The sequence below is a fragment of the Felis catus genome, chromosome A3 (genome assembly GCF_018350175.1).
Source record: "Felis catus isolate Fca126 chromosome A3, F.catus_Fca126_mat1.0, whole genome shotgun sequence".
Classification (NCBI taxonomy): domain Eukaryota; kingdom Metazoa; phylum Chordata; class Mammalia; order Carnivora; family Felidae; genus Felis; species Felis catus.
In genome coordinates, this window is record NC_058370.1 from 133,205,377 (window position 1) to 133,223,252 (window position 17,876).

General features: G+C 42.4%; 1 protein-coding gene across 3 annotated transcripts in view; it reads right to left on the reverse strand.

Moving 5' to 3' along the window:
• TAF1B (TATA-box binding protein associated factor, RNA polymerase I subunit B) overlaps window positions 1-17,876 on the reverse strand; it is a 102,002-nt gene that overhangs the window by 43,670 nt on the left and 40,456 nt on the right. For all 3 annotated transcript variants that reach the window (XM_045054983.1, XM_045054985.1, XM_045054984.1), the window contains exons 4-7: window positions 15,881-15,978; window positions 13,000-13,089; window positions 8,081-8,216; window positions 1,087-1,243 (exon numbers count right to left, since the gene is read on the reverse strand). In XM_045054983.1, the coding sequence (XP_044910918.1) occupies window positions 1,087-1,243; window positions 8,081-8,216; window positions 13,000-13,089; window positions 15,881-15,978 (481 nt within the window). The remainder of the gene's footprint in view (window positions 1-1,086; window positions 1,244-8,080; window positions 8,217-12,999; window positions 13,090-15,880; window positions 15,979-17,876) is intronic.

Sequence of the window (17,876 nt, forward strand, 5' to 3'; positions counted from 1 at the left end):
TTTTCGTGGACTGCTCATTACTGGAAGTGGTTACAACTCTGTGAGGTAGATATTATTATTATTAGCTCCGTTTCACCAGTGATGAAACGGAGGCAAAGATTATTTAACAATTTACTCAAGGTCACATATAAGTGGCATAGCCAGGATTCAAACCCAGGAGTCTGGTTCTAAACCTATGCTCTTAAAATCACTCTACACACGGATTACACCTAATGCTATTGTTTAGAATATATATATAGGGGGTGCTTGGGTGGCTCGGTCGGTTAAGCGTCCAACTTCAGCTCAGGTCATGATCTCGTGGTCCGTGAGCTCCAACCCCGCATCAGGCTCTGTGCTGACAGCTCGGAGCCTGGAGCCTGCTTCGGATTCTGTGTCTCCCTCTCTCTCTGCCCCTCCCCTGCTCATGCTGTCTCTCTCTCCATCTCAAAAAAAATAAATGAACATTAAAAAAAATAGAATATATATATAAAGCAAGAGAGATATTAACACGCTAATGATTTTGGCACATCCTCTATTTAATGAGAAAGGCTTACACACAGTGCCCTAATTTACTCATTAACTATAAAACACTGTAAATTATCTTGAAAAATGTAAATACTGGCCATCTACTAACAGGTTTTCCTAATAGTTTTGTTTTCAATTTATCTTATAAACACAGACAACCTATATTTTAGCTTTGGACGGCACCAATGTATGCGTTGGAGTAACTACTAGTAACCATATTCGCCAACGTAAAGGTCTTCTGTTCATCTTCTCTCTTAGAAATGCAAAATACTTAATACCACTACTCAGGTACTTAAGTGCTACTTTTCATCTTCAAAGCATTCTACTCACAGTAGATAATTAATTTTCCAACACACCGTGTAAGGTAAATACCATTATTTCACGTATATAAAGAAAGAAACCCAGGAGATGAGCCACCGGCCCAGGGAGGGTTACAGTTCAGAATTGGAACCCAGGCTACCCAATCTTTCTGTTCTCTTCCTCAACTGAAGCCTCCTTGACAAATTCAAGATATCCAAAGGCTGTCCCCCCGTTCACACAGATAATCAGCAAAGACATCATCCTACGAGAGGCCCGGCTTACCTCAAAAGATCTGAGAGAGTAACTGTCTCTCTCTGCCACAGGAGTGACAGGTAGCAGAAGGCAAGTGTCCTCGGCACCGTCATCTTCACGATCCCCTTCTCCTTTCGTAGTGAATATTCCACTCCATCAAGAGATCCAGAACAGATGGATGCTGTTTCTTAAGAGATAAATGGAGATTTTTTTTTTTTTAAGAGCAAATAACTATTTGGACAGCCAAAGAAGAAAAACCACAAAAAAATCCGAAGAGGCATTTTCAGTATCTTAAAATCAAATTATCATTGATACAATCTTTACAAAGAGCAACTGGCAAAAAAGAGCAATGACGGTTTAGAGAAAATTGGCTAAAAAGGTTAACAACTGTTGGTTCTTGATGGGAGTGGGATGGGCTGAGATTCTGAAGAGGGACTTGACCTGCTTGAATGTTTTCATAGTGAACTGGAACAATTTTTCAGAAAAGTAAGAGGAAAAACAATTACAGAGCAAAGCAAAGCTAACAGTGTGGAAGTGCTTTGGTCCAGGCCCCAAGCTACGCGTCCCTTTTGTGTGAGGGGCTCTCCGGAACACCAGCCAGGACAGCACCTCCGCCCACTCCCATCCCCCAGGCACCCTTCCCCACAGGACGTTATCTGTCCTCGCTCCTTCCTTCAACACTCCCTCATCTCATTCTTTGTGCCCCTGTTCTAGGTCCGGGGAATGGACAGCGAACGGGGTCGCACATCGCTTGGAACTTAACATTCTAGCCACGGGAGATGGTTATTAAGGAGAAAAAAAAAAAAAACTTGCAACTGACAGACGGTGGTAAGGGCCACACAGGAAAATGGCAATGCAGGGGCATACAAAGTGATGGGAAGACAAGAGACACGTGCTACTTTACATGGATGGTGAAAGAAACCTCTGGCGGAGGGTGGCATCTGAGCGGCGACGTGAATACATTCAGACAGGAAGTCTTGAGGAGCTCAGGAGGAACACTGCGTTCATCAGCAGGGGTGAACTCAAAGGAGCAGCGAGGAAGCCAGTGTGGCGAGAGCACCACGCGTGAAGGGAAAGTGGTAGGAGATGATAAGGAAGAAAGCGATAGGGCCGCCTGGGTGGCTCAGCTGGTGAAGTGCCTGACTCTTGATTTTGGCTCAGGTCACGACGATCTCACGGTTTTTGAGTTCGAGCCCCATATCGGGGTTCCACGCTGTCAGGAGCGGATTCTCTGTCTCCCTCTCTCTCTGCCCCTCCCCTGCTTGATCTCTCGATCTCTCTCTCTCTCTCTCTCTCTCTCTCTCTCTCTCAAAATAAATAAATATACACTTAAAAATATTTTTTTAAATATCACGCAGGGCTTGATAGGTCACGTTTTGTATTTTGGACATTATTCTAAGTATTATGAGGAGTTTCTGGAGAGTTTCAAACAGAGAAACCACCTGATCCCATTCACGTCTCTAAAAAGCTCTCTCCGGCTGCCGCACGAAGAACGGAGCTGTCGGAGGGCAGGAGTGGACACAGGACACACCAGCCAGGACAGAGATGATGGGCACTTGGGCTGGGACAACAGCACACTGCAGGTGGTGAGAAGTGGTGGGAATCCGGACATATTTTGAAGGCAGAGTCAGAAGAATTTGTTGATGGACTGAACACAAAATAGGAGAGAAAAAGAGAAGAGTTTGGGCCTGAGCAACAGGAGAACGGAAATGCCATCTACTGAGACAAGGAAGGCGGCAGAAGTGCAAGTTTGACGAAAGAAAATTAAGGTTTCGGAATTACACGTGTTAAATGAAGGCCCTACTAACTGCACAAATGGAGATGTTGAGTAGGCAGATGAGTATAAAAATCTGTAGTTCAGAGAAGAACCTCGAGAGAGAAATTTCCGAGCCGTCATGATGCAGCTGGTGTTTAAAGCTGGAAGGAGGGTAAGTAGAAAGCGGGACTAAGAACGACCCCCAAAACCCCACTTTCTTGGATAAAACTCTCCAAATTACTCCTCAAAATCCTTTTTTCCAACTCCTATAAATCCTCTCCTCATAGCATTTATCAGTAACTGAACTTTTTAATGAATGTGTGCATTGATTTTCCAGTTCCTCCCACTACAATCTAAGCAGGTGGCTGACCTTGCTTGTCACCGGGTCCCCAGGGCCTCGAGCGGGCCCTAGCACAAAGGAGGAACCCAATAACTATTTGGTGGCAAACAGGCCAGCAGTTCAAGACTGTCATCCTAGTGAAATGATTTTTAGAACATGCAAAGACTCAAGGTCAGGGCACGTTGTGGCAGGACCGTCTATAATATGAAGCAAATTAAAAACCACCTAAGTGACACGAATAGAAATTTAATTCCAGGCAATGGAATACTGCATGCCAATTTACTTAATGCTTCTGTCGATGGTTCTCAAAGTAGAGTCCCTAGACCAGCTGTTGGGCAGCTCAGTCAGTTAAGTGTGCGACTCTTGATTTCAGCCCAAGTCGTATCTCGTGGTTCATGAGTTCGAGCCTCGCCTCCAGTTCTGTGCTGACAGGGCGGTGTCTGCTTGGGATGTTCTCTCTCCTCTCTCTCTCTCCCCTACCCCGTTGCTCTCGCTCTCAAAATAAAATAAACTTAAAAAAATATATATTTTTAATAAATAAAGTTTATTTAGTTTTGAGAGAGAAAAAGAGCTCGTGAGCAGGGGAGAGGTCGAGAGAGAGAATCCCAAGTGGACTCTGCACCGTCAGCATGGAGCCCGATGTGGGGCTCGAACTCACGAACCATGAGATCATGACCTGAGCCAAAGTTAAGAGTCGGACGCTTCACCGACTGAGCCACCTAGGTGCCCCAGCAATAAAATTGTAAAAGCTGGAAAGCATATGGACAGGTGATTACTGCCCTGGCAGCGTCGAGAAAGCTGGATTCAAAACCAGCGATGGGGAGAACCATAAACCGATGTAACTTTTCCCTGGGGACCTCTAAAGAAAGCTCCAGAATCGGTTAAATCTTGGAAACCGGGTGAAGGTGGGTCTAACACCAGAAGGATTACTTGAAAGTCTGATTGAGAAGCAGTCAGCCACTCAGAGTCATATGCCAACCCCATCTGGCAAATGCCTGCGCCTTCCCAATCTGGGCAGAAAATTGTTAAGTTTCTTCTCTGGAAAGAGTAAAATGAAGGGTCTCTGGAATAGGGCATATATATCAGTCATACATACAGTTGAGAGCAGGATATTATGAAAAACAGCAGGATGAAGTGCAAGTGTACATATTGAGTACTGAGACAGCCCCCACCCCCACCCCACATTCCTCTCAGGCCTTCTTCCCACCCAGTTCCTAGAACAGCCAGGATTACACCCTCCAAACAGATGACTCAAAGAGATTTCTCTTGAAAATCCTATCAGCTCAGGGGGAAAAGATTTAAAGATGATAATGCTGGAGGCCTGCTAAGAAAATAATCCAGCTAGATCATGCACAGTGCAACTAGCAAAACTCACTATGGATACGAGGCTTTCACTCAATTTTTCAGTCTCTTTAAAAGAAATTTTTTTTAATGTTTTTATTTATTATTTGAGAGAGAGAGAGAGAGAGAGAGAGAGAGAGAGCAAGCAGGGGAAGGGCAGAGAGAAAGAGAGATACAGAATCTGAAGCAGGCTCCAAGCTTTGACTGTCAGCACAGAGCCCAATGTGGGGCTCGAACTCATGAACCGTGAGATCGTAACCTGAGACAAAGCCGGGTACTTAACCGACTGAGCCACCCAGGCGCCCCTTTCAGTCTCCATTCTTAAGAAGACCAGCCATATTAGCCTCATAAATATTTGAAGAAAACCTCTAATACAAGAAGCAGAGGACAAAACACGTCGAGGTCAAATATTATCACTTATCATATCAATATCCTCAGGAAAATAAGAAAAGATGCTCCACAAAAACCAGGGAGTAAACCAGGAAAGATGAAATAGGGTCAAGGAAGTAAGGAACTTAACAAAAGGTAAGAGCATCTTCAGGATGGTGGTAAAGAGATCCCAAAGACAGCCTTGTCATACATTTAGGGATATTTCATTGTAGACGAGGGTGGGTCAGAAGCTCCACCAAGACTTCTGAAGATGAAATTGGCAGAATAGCTAAGAAATTGAGAGATTTTCAGAACTTGGAGGAAGTGTGGAGATACACTAATAATAAATTATAGATTAGTAATAAGTAAATAGAAAACTAAGCAAGTGACAAGAAAATTATCAACTCTGAGGAAACCAAAGGATCTATGAAAAGTATAATCATAGCAAGTTACATAGCTCACACTAAATGCTGGGCTAGGAAAAAATTATAATCGTATTGGAAGACGGAGAAAAAGAAATGCACGATCGTGTGCTGGTGACTACATGGGGAAGGTACAGTGAGAAAGGTGTGAAAGAGCCAAGATTTATCTTCTGTAGTTGGAATTTAACAGCTAACGTCCAAAAGCAGAAATCAAGATGTCATACTATAAGCATATGCTATAGAGATATGGAGGTTACAGGGGCGCCTGGGTGGCTCAGTCGGTTAAGCATCTGACTTCGGCTCAGATCATAATTTCACGGTTGGTGAGTTCAAGCCCCCCATCGGGCTCTGTGCTGACAGCTGAAAGCCTGGAGCTTACTTCAAATTCTGTGACTCCCTCTCTCTCTGCACCTCCCCTGCTCACGCACTCTCTCTCTCTCTCAAAAATAAACTTTTTTTTTTTTTTTTTTTTTTTTTTGCGATATGGAGGTTGCAGAAGAGCTGAAAATGAATGTCTCTTGGGAACAGCACATTTAGGGGAAAAACAGACTACAATTTTTTTCATATCAAGCATTATAAATCTATTTGAATTACATGCATATAGAATTTTGATTAAAAATTTAAAGAATGTAGAAATAGTTTACATTTTCGCAAAAACAAAATACTACATCTCCCTTTCTCTCTATGTATACATGAATAAAAAACTTTCTGGAACGATCTACAGCAAAGTAGTTTGGTTTTAGATGGCACAATAACTGACGATTTTCTTTGTGACGCTCTGTATTTTATAGTTGTGAAATAAAGGTTGTATTAGTAGTCACTTTACATGTAGAAACTAAAATAAAGCTCTAAGGATCACCATTTACTAAAAGCAAACACCAAAACAAAAACTCTTAACATGGAGAAATAATCTGGGGCACCTAGGTGGCTCAGTCGGTTAAACGTCCTACTTCAGCTCGGGTCATGATCTCACAGTTCGTAAGTTCGAGCCCCACATCGGGCTCTGTGCTGACAGCTCAGAGCCTGGAGCCTGCTTCACATTCTGTATCTCCCTCTCTCTCTGCCCCTCCCCTGCTCGTGCTCTGTCTCTCTCTCAAAAGTAAATAATGAACATTAAAAAAATTGTTTTTTAAATAAAGACGACATAGGGAAACAATCATGGTACTCTAAAAGGCTTGGATGACTTCAGACCTAGTCCTGGGGACAGTGGAGTTCAGGCCCGCCTGAAAACGTGGAAAGGAAACTCCAGAGATCCACCGCGGCCCAATTATTCTATGATTCTAACTTCTTTACTTCTTTGGACACAAAAAATAACTTGTCTGAGATCTGTGTCACTGTGCAGTCCAGCAAGTAATGCAGATATGCTGATAAAAGGAATTTGCTCTTTAGGGGGAACAGACTTGCAAAGAAGCAGTCCACACAAGAAATGCTTTGTTAAAAACCATATGTAATCATACAACCCAGACTTCCACAATCCCTAACACCAGACGATTTGGAAGCAATCTCCCAAAGAACTCTGTCAGCACACATCAAGATTCTAGTAATCTATAATAAGAGCCTGGTCCGTTCTCTGAGGTCTGTTTTCCACCATGTTTATTTTATTATTATTATTTTTAGTGTAGTGTAGAAACAATTAAAATCATGAATAAATGTGTTGGGGAAGGTCTATACCTGTTACCTTAAATATACTCCTTATCTATTTTAAATTATGGAATTAAATCAGAAAGTGAAACTCACACACGATACGATAAATTTTGCTTCAGTCTATGATTAGAAGTCGGATATATCATCTTTGACTCTTACCAATCTTACCATTTCGCTAAGACCTATCATTTCTCTGCTGCAACTTTTCTTTGGAAATTCTGAGCCCACACGTACATGATCTTTATTGAGCTTCGTTCTTTCCGGATCCACTTACTGTTCAACACCCTTTAAAAATGACACAAAGGGGCGCCTGGGTGGCTCAGGCGTCCTACTCTTAATTTCGGCTCAGGTCATGACCTCATAGTTTTGTGAGTTCGACCCCTGCATCAGGCTCTGCGCTGACACTGAGGCGCCTGCTTAAGATTTTCCCTCTCTCTCTGCCCCTACCCCACTCGTGCTCTGTCTCTCTCAAAATAAATAAATACACTTAAAAATTTTTAATAAATAAAAATCACATAAAAATTCTCATGTGGAGACAATGTACCTTTTTAAAAAACTGCCCTAAGATTTCATTTAATTTACCTTTCTCCTAGCCATATGATTTACCAAGTCATTGCTTCTTGCTAGGCCACATTCCTTTTCTTGAAATACGAAAAGATTGGACTAAATTATTTTTTTAAGTTTTATTTTATTTTGAGAGAGCGAGAGAGCGAGAGCAGGGGAGTGAAAGACAGAGAGAGGGAGAGAGAATCCCAAGCAGACTCTGCACTGTCAGCACGGAGCTCGACTGGGGGCTTGAACTCACGAACTGTGAGATCATGACCTGAACCGAAGTGGGATGCTTAACTGACTGAGCCACCCAGGTGGCCCTGGACTAAAATTTTTTTTTTATATTTATTTATTTTTGAGAGAGAGAGTGCGAGCGAGCTAGGGAGGGGCAGAAAGAGGGGGAGACACAGAATCTGAAGCAAGCTGCAGGCTCTGAGCTGTCAACACAGAGCCCTACACGGGGCTTGAACTCACAGACTGTGAGATCATGACCTGAGCTGAAGTCGGAAGCTTAACTGAGCCACCCAGGTGCCCCTGAACTAAATTATTTTTAAGGTACATTACCAGCTTTAAAATTCTAGGTAGTCTGATTCTCACTTTTACCTGATTGTGATGCTTTGCTGATGGGGAAAGGCTTCTGAGACTCTGTTCCACTTTCAACAAAAGAAGGGCAGCTGAAGTCACTCGGCAGCTCAGGCTCGCTCTCCCAGTCTGAATGACTTTGGTTATCTTCTAATACCTATTTGCAAAATATACATAAAATTATTACACAGGAACTGAAAATGCAGTTAATTTCCACGAGCTTAACCAAGTCCTGCCCATCTGAAACACCATAAGGCAAACTACTCCAGAGAACTGCAACCATCTGCCAGGTTCCGAAGAGCAAAAGACCTTACCCTCCACCAGGTGTCCCCTAGCAGCTCCTGGCGGTGCTCCCGGAGAAGGGCTGCAGACAAGGCTAAGCAAGGAAACAGGTTGCCAGCAGACACAGCAGGCTTCCTTCTCCCTGTGACCAACATCTCCCTTGTAGCTCTAGCAGCTACACCAACGGACACGTCGATGATGACCCCACGCACAATGCTGGCTTATCTTCACTGAGCCTACTTGGGAATTTTCGCTTTGGATCTACGATAATGCCATTTCTCCTCCCTGGACTATCCTTTCTTCTCTCTCTCTCCAATCCGTTATTTACTCTATCATGCTGTCTCCCAACCAATTCCTCTTCCGAAGAGTTCTTGATTCCCTGAATTCCTGTGGCACTTTACTATTTGTAACACTTAACCGACAAGGATATACTATCTCAGACCGTTGTTTAATTTTTCACACACGTATTGTTGAAATGTGGCTGGCTACATAAAGGCCTCATCAGCTGACATGTCCTCGGGGAAACTGATCACAGTCCAAAGGCCACATGATCAGTTGTGCAGACCAAGAGACTCAATCTTAGGAAGAAGAGGTAAGACTCATGTTAAGGAAACTCACAAGAGAATAAAGTAAAATCAATCAATCAATCAATCAATCAATCCATCAGGGATGAGATGCTTGTGTCCTCTGTTACGCATTTCCCCTCTCTACAGGTAAGCATGAGACCAGGTACACAATAAAACTGGCAGATAAGCAGGACTCACTGAGAAAACCAAAGCAATCAGAAGACGATGTCCACAATCGTATGCAGGCGACCACCTGCCAGGAACTTGACTCTCTGTCTGATTCTTCTGGCAAACTATCCAAGCTCCCATCTAAAAAGCCAGCTTCTCCCTCTGGGCACCCAATTCCACCCCGTCTACTCAAAGATTATCCCTCGCTTCTACTGTCTCTCTCTCCATTGAAAATGTCTTGTCTCCTGTATCATTCCTATCAGTACACAAATACGCTATCATTTATCCCACTTAAAAAAAAAAACAACACAAAAAAAACACCTTTCCTGGATTCCATCTACAACATAAATTCTTTATACTTTGCAGCTAAATGCCTTGGAAGAGTTATCCAGACTCACTGTCTCCAATTTCTCTCTTCTAAGTCTGTCTTACACCTCATTCTTGTCATTTTTAAACATCTTTTTTTTTGAGGGAGGGAGGGGCAGAGGGAAGAGGGAGAGAGAGTGGAGCCTGATGTGGGGCTCGATCCACGACCATGAGATCATGACCTGACCAAAACCAAGCGTCCGCCACTTAACTTACTGAGCCACCCAGGCACCCCTTAAGATTTTATTTTTGAGTAATCTCTCCACCCAACGTGGTGCTTGAACTCACAACCCCAAGACCAAGAGCTGCATACTCCACAGACTGAGCCAGCCAGGAACCCCTTTTATACGTCATTCTAATCAAACTTGTGGTCCCGCCACTCTCTCATCAATTTTTAGCCCTCTTCCTTCCTGGCCAGGCAGCAGTATTTCTCACAGTTGATCACTCCCCTCTTCTTGAAACTCTTTGTTCTTTCGTTTCCAGAATGCCCCCTCACTCTCCAACCTTCCTCCTAATTTACCAGTTCGTCCTCAGACTTCTTTGTTGATGTTGCTTTTATCCCAAACATCTTAACCCTAGAGCGGGCCAGAGCTCAGTCCTTGGTTCCTTTCACTGTCTTTACTCCTCGATGATATCATCTGGTCTTGTGGCTTTAAATGCTGCCTACTGTATTGTTTTTGATTCCAAAATGCTCTTCCCTTCCCCATGTTTTCATATCCCTGGCATCAGGGTGTTTCTTACAACCAATGGCACGTCACAGTTTGATTTACAGAATTATTTTCTTTCTCGGGGATATGTAAAATAATGGTGCATCTTCCAAATAATGGCATTTTAGACTTGATGATTGTAATACATATGGAGAACGTCCAGGGGAACCTGGGTGGCTCAGTCGTTTGAGCGTCCGGCTTTGGCTCAGGTCACGATCTTGCCGTTTGTGAGTTTGAGCCCCGCGTCGGGCTCTGTGCTGATGGCTCGGAGCCTGGAGCCATCTTCAGATTCTGTGTTCCCCTCTCTCTCCACCCCACTCCTGCTTGTGCTGTGTCTCTCTCTGTCTTTCAAAAATGAATAAACATTAAAAAAAAAAAAGAGAGAGAGAGAGAGAACGTCCAAATTTATATCTCCAGCCTAGACCTCTCTTCTGAATTGAAGGCTTATAAATCTAACAGACCTGCAGTTTCCTCTTGGACGTCTAATAGCTGTCGCAAACGTCACATGTCCCCAACTGAACTACGGATTTTCCTGTTCCACCTGTAATTTCAGTTGACGGCAACTCCTTCCTTCCAACTGCTTAAGCTCCAAACTTAAGTCATCCTTGATGACTCTTCTCTTTCTCTCACACCCCACATCCAATCCAACAGGAAATTCGGTCGACTCTATTCCAGAGCTTATCTAGGATCTTACCACTTATCACTTCCATTGCTACAACCTGATCCCAGCCACCATCTGGTCTTAATCTGGAAGAGGGCTTTTCAAACCTTCATGTGTGTAAGAAGCACCTAGGAACCGTGTTGAAACGTAGACTCTGACTCAGCAGGTCTGAGTCAGTCCTGAAATTCTGCATTTCTTCCCCTAGATATCCTCATGGCTCACTCTCACCTATGATTCCTCATCAGGGAGGTGTGGCCTTCCCCGATCACTCCATCTTGAATAGCACCCTTTCCTGCCACCCCCTTTGCTATTTCCCTTACCCTGATTTATGCAATTGCTTGTTTGCTTTTTCTGGAAGTTTTAAGTCACTTATCTTGCCCAAGATCACACAAGTCACAAGTAGTGAAGCCAGGATTCAGATGCACTCCTCTTGCTATTCTTGGCACAGTCACATTCAAAGCATGAAGCAATTACTGAATATTTGAGGAGACTAAGCTTCTAACTTAAAAGTACTTGGTCCTTTTTCCTTTCAAAATCGAGTATATTCAAAATAGGTATACTCTTCAGTAAAAATTATATACCAACTTGCATATCAGGTTAAAATTCTGCATACGCTTATTTACTCACCAAGAAGATTTTACTGTGATGACAATATTACTTTAGACTTTAGACAGGTGTTTAGTCAAGTTAACAAAAATTTTTACAATATCTATTTTTTTATGTTTGTTTATTTTTGAGAGGGAGAGGGCACAAGCCAGGGAGGGGCAGAGAAACCAAAGCAGGTTCTGTGCTATCAGCGCAAAGCCTGACGTGGGGTTTGAACCCACAAACCGTGAGATCATGACCTGAGCCGAGATCAAGAGTTGGGTGCCACCCAGGCACCCTAAACCTTTTTAAATACCTTAAGTTAAAGCAAACCGTAAGAGAGTCTTAAGGACTGAGAACCAACTAAGGTAGATGGGGGTGGGGGGGTGGGGAAAGTGGGTGATGGGCAGGGAGGAGGGCACTTGTTGGGATGAGCACTGGGTGTCGTATGGAAACCAACTTGACAATAAATTATATTTAAAAAAAATCAAAAATAAATAAATATCTTAAGTTCCCCTAAACATATTAAAATGTCAGAGAGAATTCCAGGTTCTGATTCAAATTTTCTATGTAGTAGGTAAAACCCCAGTGTCCAAATATAACCAACAAATACTTTAGCTGTGTAATTCTAAAGATCAGGTTCTTAATAGTCTGGATGGTTCTTTCTTTTCTCTTTCAAAGTGTCACCTTAGAACCACATAGTATCTTTTGCTTTTCTTGAGAAGTATCTGCCTCCTGAATGAAGAGAAGATAATATTTCATAACTCTATCATTAAAAAGTATTGTCCGGGGGCACCTGAGTGGCTCAGTTAGTTAAGCATCTGACTCTTGATCTCGGCTCAGGTCATGATCTGATGGTTCATGAGTTCGAGCCCCACATCAGGCTCTGCTCTGACAGTGCGGAACATGTTTGGGATTCCCTCTCTTCCTCTCTCTCTGCCCCTCCCCTGCTCGTGCCCACTCCCCTCTCTCTCTCTCAAAAATAAATGACCATTAAAAAAAAAAGTATTGTCTGTTCATGTCTCCTAAGGCAAGGGAAATAAAAGCAAAAATGAACTATTAGGACCTCATCAAGATAAAAAGCTTCTGCACAGCAAAGGAAATAATCAACAAAACTATAAGGCAACCTACAGAATGGGAGAAGATATTTGCAGGTGACATATCAGATAAAGGGTTAGTATCCAAAATCTATAAAGAACTTACCAAACTCAACACCCAAAAAACAAATAATCCCGTGAAGAAATGGGCAGAAGACATGAATAGACATTTTTCCAAAGAAGACATCCAGATGGCAAACAGACACATGAAAAGATGCCCAACATCGCTCATCATTAGGGAAATACAAATCAAATTTCTTAAAAGAAATTGCTTAAACTTCTGCTTAGAACTTAACTACAAATTTCTTTGTTTCAACTAGTCAGATAAGAAATCCAAATTAATTCCAATGTCTAGATCAGTGACCTTGTCCTTCTGGACTATAACAGAAACATCTTCACTGACGATTCTCTGACAAACATCATAAATCCAGATGAGGCTCAACCTGTTTTCATCTCTACCTCATACTAGAAATGACTTTTAATCCTGCGTTTCAGACTTGTGACTTACCGTAACTTTTCTTCTACAGACTGGGTTTTTACAATAGGCCTGCTTGCTCTTCTGAAGGTAGCGCTTCCAAAAATTATGTAAAACTTCATTCTAAGGTAGAAGGGAAGTGAGTGGTAATTCAGGCAACGCCAAACACACCGGTACATGTCTACCACATGTACTTCACATACCGCCCTCCATTCAAACATGTTCTTACCTTCCTTACCTACTTTCTTGAAAAAGAATGATCATCACAAAATCTGTGTATCAGTATACGGCAGATATACGGCAAACACTGAATAAATTCTTCATTACCTTTGATCTTAGAGAAAGAAGAGACTAATTCTGTAAAGGTCACCTAGTTGACCCCTTCCTTTTGCAGGTTAAGTAAATTAAGAATCAGAGAGGGACACCTGGGAGGCCCAAGTTGGTTAAGCATCCGACTTCGGCTCAGGTCATGATCGCACGGTTCGTGGGTTCGAGCCCCGCGTCGGGCTCTGTGCTGACGGCTCGGAGCCTGGAGCCTGCTTCCGATTCTGTGTCTCCCTGTCTCTCTGCCCCTCCCCGCTCGCACTCGGACTCTCTCTCAAAAATACATAAACATTAAAAAAATTAAAAAAGAAAAAAAGAATGAGAGAAAGCAAGCAACTTCTACATGACTACACTTCTGGTTAGAAGCAGAGCTGCTGTCGGGTCCAGGCAGAAGTAAAATAAAACAGGACAAACAAAACAAAACAACTTCTCGATTATTCAGCACCTAGGCATGAGGCATCCGTTAGCTCTGATACAACACTGCAAGACAGCCATTATCTCCGTTTCACCGCTACAGAAACTGAGTAAATTGGCCAAAATGACCCAACCACTGAGTGGAAAAACCATGAATAGGATTTGGAGTCAGTTTTGATTCCAGAGCCTGTGTTCTTAGAGTAATGCCGTTCCTATGCCATTTAAATGGTCAGGTCTAACGGGTTATGCTCATTGGCTAATTTCAGACAAACTGTTTTCAGGATTAACCCCAATGAAGTGGGTAGAAAACTATATAGGAGTAAACCCTACTGTATCTATTTGGTATAACTTTATGCAACTACAAATTGAAAGCATTTATACAGAGGATGGCTTGAAAGAAACCAGATTCCCAAACCCCCAGACAACCAGCAATCTTCCCTAATTTAATGACCACCATGGATGCCATCCGGTCTCTCGTGTTTTTGGATTTTTAATTCCTATAATACTTTTCAGGGTAGGCCCAGGGTCCTTTTAGGCTATAAACTGATCTAGAGGGCATTCTTTTTGGCTTGCCTCAAACACTGGTTTGAACAGCAAAGGCTCCTCTACAAATCTTTCCTTGGTGACTTCAGTCCACATTGATCTTTCTCCCTTCTCTTTTTGCCCTTAATGTCATTTATGAGCACAGCATTCTATCGTTTCATTTTTTTTATGAACTATCTTTTTTTTTAAAGTTTATTTATTTTGAGAGAGAAAGAGAGTGCAAGCAGGGGAAGGGCAGAGACAGAGGGAGAGAGGGAATCCCAAGCAGGCTCAGAGCCCAAGGTGGGGCTTGATCTCACAAACCAAACCGTGAGATCACGACCCAAGCTGAAATCCAGCGAGTCGGATGCTTAATCGACTGAGCCACCCAGGCGTCCCTCCACCATTTCACGTTTACTCATGCCACAGGTGTGAAACGCTCTCTCCAACTAGGCTGCATCTCTTAGTACCTGGTTTCCAAAAACGGGCACGAAGCAAGTGTATAATAACTGCTTGTTGCTAAATAACTGGCTTTTTAAAGAATTCCTGAAATGGCTTCAACCAGATGAAGAAACGTGAAATTCACGTAACAGTAGGGATTGTGGTACTCTGGAGGAACAGCAGGTCCAAGTGTGGTCCCCGGACCATCAGTGTCACCTGGGAACGTGGAAGAAATGCAAATTCTGGGGGCACCTCGTGGGGTTCTGCACTTGGGATTCTCTCTCTCCCCCTCTCTGCCCTTCCCCCACTCGGGTGCACTCATTCTCTCTCTCTCTCTCAAAATAAATAAATAAACACTAAAAAGAAAAAAGAAAAGAAAAGAAAAGAAATGCAAATTTTGGGCCTTACTCCAGACCTACTGAATTGGAAACGCTAGAATGAGGTTCGGCAATCTGTGTTTTAATCAGCCTTCCAGGTGATTCTGGTACGCATTCAAGTTTGAGAAGCACTGTTTTAATGTATCACTCCCCAGAGTGCATTCTGAAACTCAAGTCCTGATAGATACACACACCAGAGGATTTTCTCAAATTGTGAATGCCACAGACTACTTCCCCTTGGAAATTAAACAATCACGTTAACACAGAGAAGGCATCAAAAAGTCTGCAAGGTTATTTGTTTTACTTTATTTAACCCAATGTTTCCTAAATGCTGAAACTAAACATATTTATATTTACATATATTAATATTTAATATTGAAGACTAAAACCTTTCCTTTTAAGTTTATTTATTTGAGAGAGACAGAGACAGTGCAAGTGGGGGAGGGGCAGAGAGAGAGGGACAGAGAGAATCCCAAGCAAGCTCCGCACCGTCAGTGCAGAGCCCGATGTGGAGCTTGAACTCACAAAACCACGAGATCATGACCTGAGCCAAAACCAAGAGTCAGACGCTCGACCGACTGAGCCACCCAGGTGCCTCTGAAGACTAAAACCTTTTTTATTTTCTTTTGGGTGCATTGCTTGTTTATATTCTGTAGAGCACACTTCGGAAATTATTGGCCTAATAAAAAGATTAAAGAAAAAACATCAGAAAAAATGATTCTTTCAGTAGCCCTAGTGTCATTACTGATAGCCCTACTTTTCTCCTTAGTTTCCCTCCAAATCCTACTGGTATTCAACGAAGCATCAAGCTAGCCTCTAGACACAAATGGACTCACCTTTAGTTCTGGGCCCACTCCAAGGGTCTTTAAGGCTTCCGCTTGTTGATAAAGTATGTGCTGAAAACCTTCACACACATACCAATCCCAGCCTCTCTCTAAACAACAAATAACATGCTTCAGACATGTGCACTCCTATTTACTACAGGCTACCACATAATTACAACTAGGTTTTACACATTACAGCTGGAATTTTTTTGTATACCTGAGTAGGAATACTCTCTCGTTTCCAATCTGGCAAATACGTACTAAATGCTAAAGCTAAACCCCGTTTTTAAAATTCATCAGATTTTAAATATTTTAAGTTATCTACAATTTTTCTGAAATACTCATGGAAAAGGCAGAAAAATGAGTAGTCAACATATTAAAAAATGAAATAAGCTTTAAAAGTATATCCCGAACCCCAAAATGTACTGTACTGGACAATACCCGGCAGAATCCGAAAGGAAAGAATGCTCGACACTCAGCCTTGGCTTCTCCAGGCCTCTGTCCCGGTCACAAAGAAAGGGAACGGTGAGTATTTGGAGAATGAACGAACAAAAGCCAAGATGCGAAGGCCTAGGAGTGCAGAGAGTGCACTAAGAACATTCTGAGAAAATAAAGTGCTCGATGGCATTCTGCTTTTCTGGAGACAGTTGTAGGTTGCAGGGATAAAATGGAAGCAAGAAACAAATACTTCCTGAACCCTGCCTTGGCACCAGGTATGTGCTGAATATTTGAAATATATTATTTTCTTTAATGCTCAAAACAACCCTAGGAGATTGTGAAGAAATCTGCCTCCACAGCAGACAGAGCTACATGTTTAAATAGAACTACCAGTTAAAGAAAATATTAAAATCGGTTAAGACCCTAATGTTTTACTCCTCTCTGCTGGACAAACATCCCAAATCTATGGGAAACATGTTATCGGCACCTTTTACACATAGTTTATGAAGTCTGCTACTAGGACTCCAGGCTCCCCTCTCCCCGCAGAATGTCACAGGACTCCTACTCCCCACCCTGTTGACTAACCCAATTTCTGGAAAGGGTCTTGGGTTGCATATGAGTGAGAGAGAAAGCCTCTAATTTTGATGCATTCTGAAACTGAGGGAGTTTAAGCTCTTTTTTTTTTTTTTTTTAATTTTTTTTTCAACGTTTATTTATTTTTGGGACAGAGAGAGACAGAGCATGAACGGGGGAGAGGCAGAGAGAGAGGGAGACACAGAATCGGAAACAGGCTCCAGGCTCTGAGCCATCAGCCCAGAGCCTGACGCGGGGCTCGAACTCACGGACCGCGAGATCGTGACCTGGCTGAAGTCGGACGCTTAGCCGACTGCGCCACCCAGGCGCCCCAAAGCTCTTAAAGCTGAACACGTGCGCATTCTTCTTGCAGAACACCATTCTTACAAAATGGTAAAGTCGTATTTAAATTCTGAGTTCCTATTTTATAGAACAAATGGTATTACCATTCTCATTTTACTGATGAAGAAACTATGTAGGGTCAAAGAAGCTGAATATAAGACACTTGACACCTAATTGGAAGCATTTAAATCTCCTTCAGCAATTTAAGTTTAAACTATACATATTTTTTTTTTTAAGTAGGCTTCATGCCCAGCATAGAGCTCAGTGTGGGGCTTGAACTCACAACCCTGAGATCAAGACCTGAGCTGAGATCCAGAGTCGGACCCTTAACTGACGGAGCCATCCAGGCACCCCTAAACTATACATTTTATCTACTTAAGTAAAATACAGATTAATCAAGTTTTATTGTAATAAAATTTAATTAAAATTAATGAGCTTTTAGCCTAATAAAAACAGTCACTATTAAAGGTAAAACAGAAACATGAGTTAGCATTTAGGCGTTCTCTCTGTTATTCATCTAAGAATATCAATGTATTTCATATAGATGTTTCACGAATATTTATGTATCTACATTTCATGCGGGTGTGTCCTTAAATCTACCTTACAACAGTGTACAAGAATCCACTGTTACCATTAGCCTGGTTTCAAGTTGGAG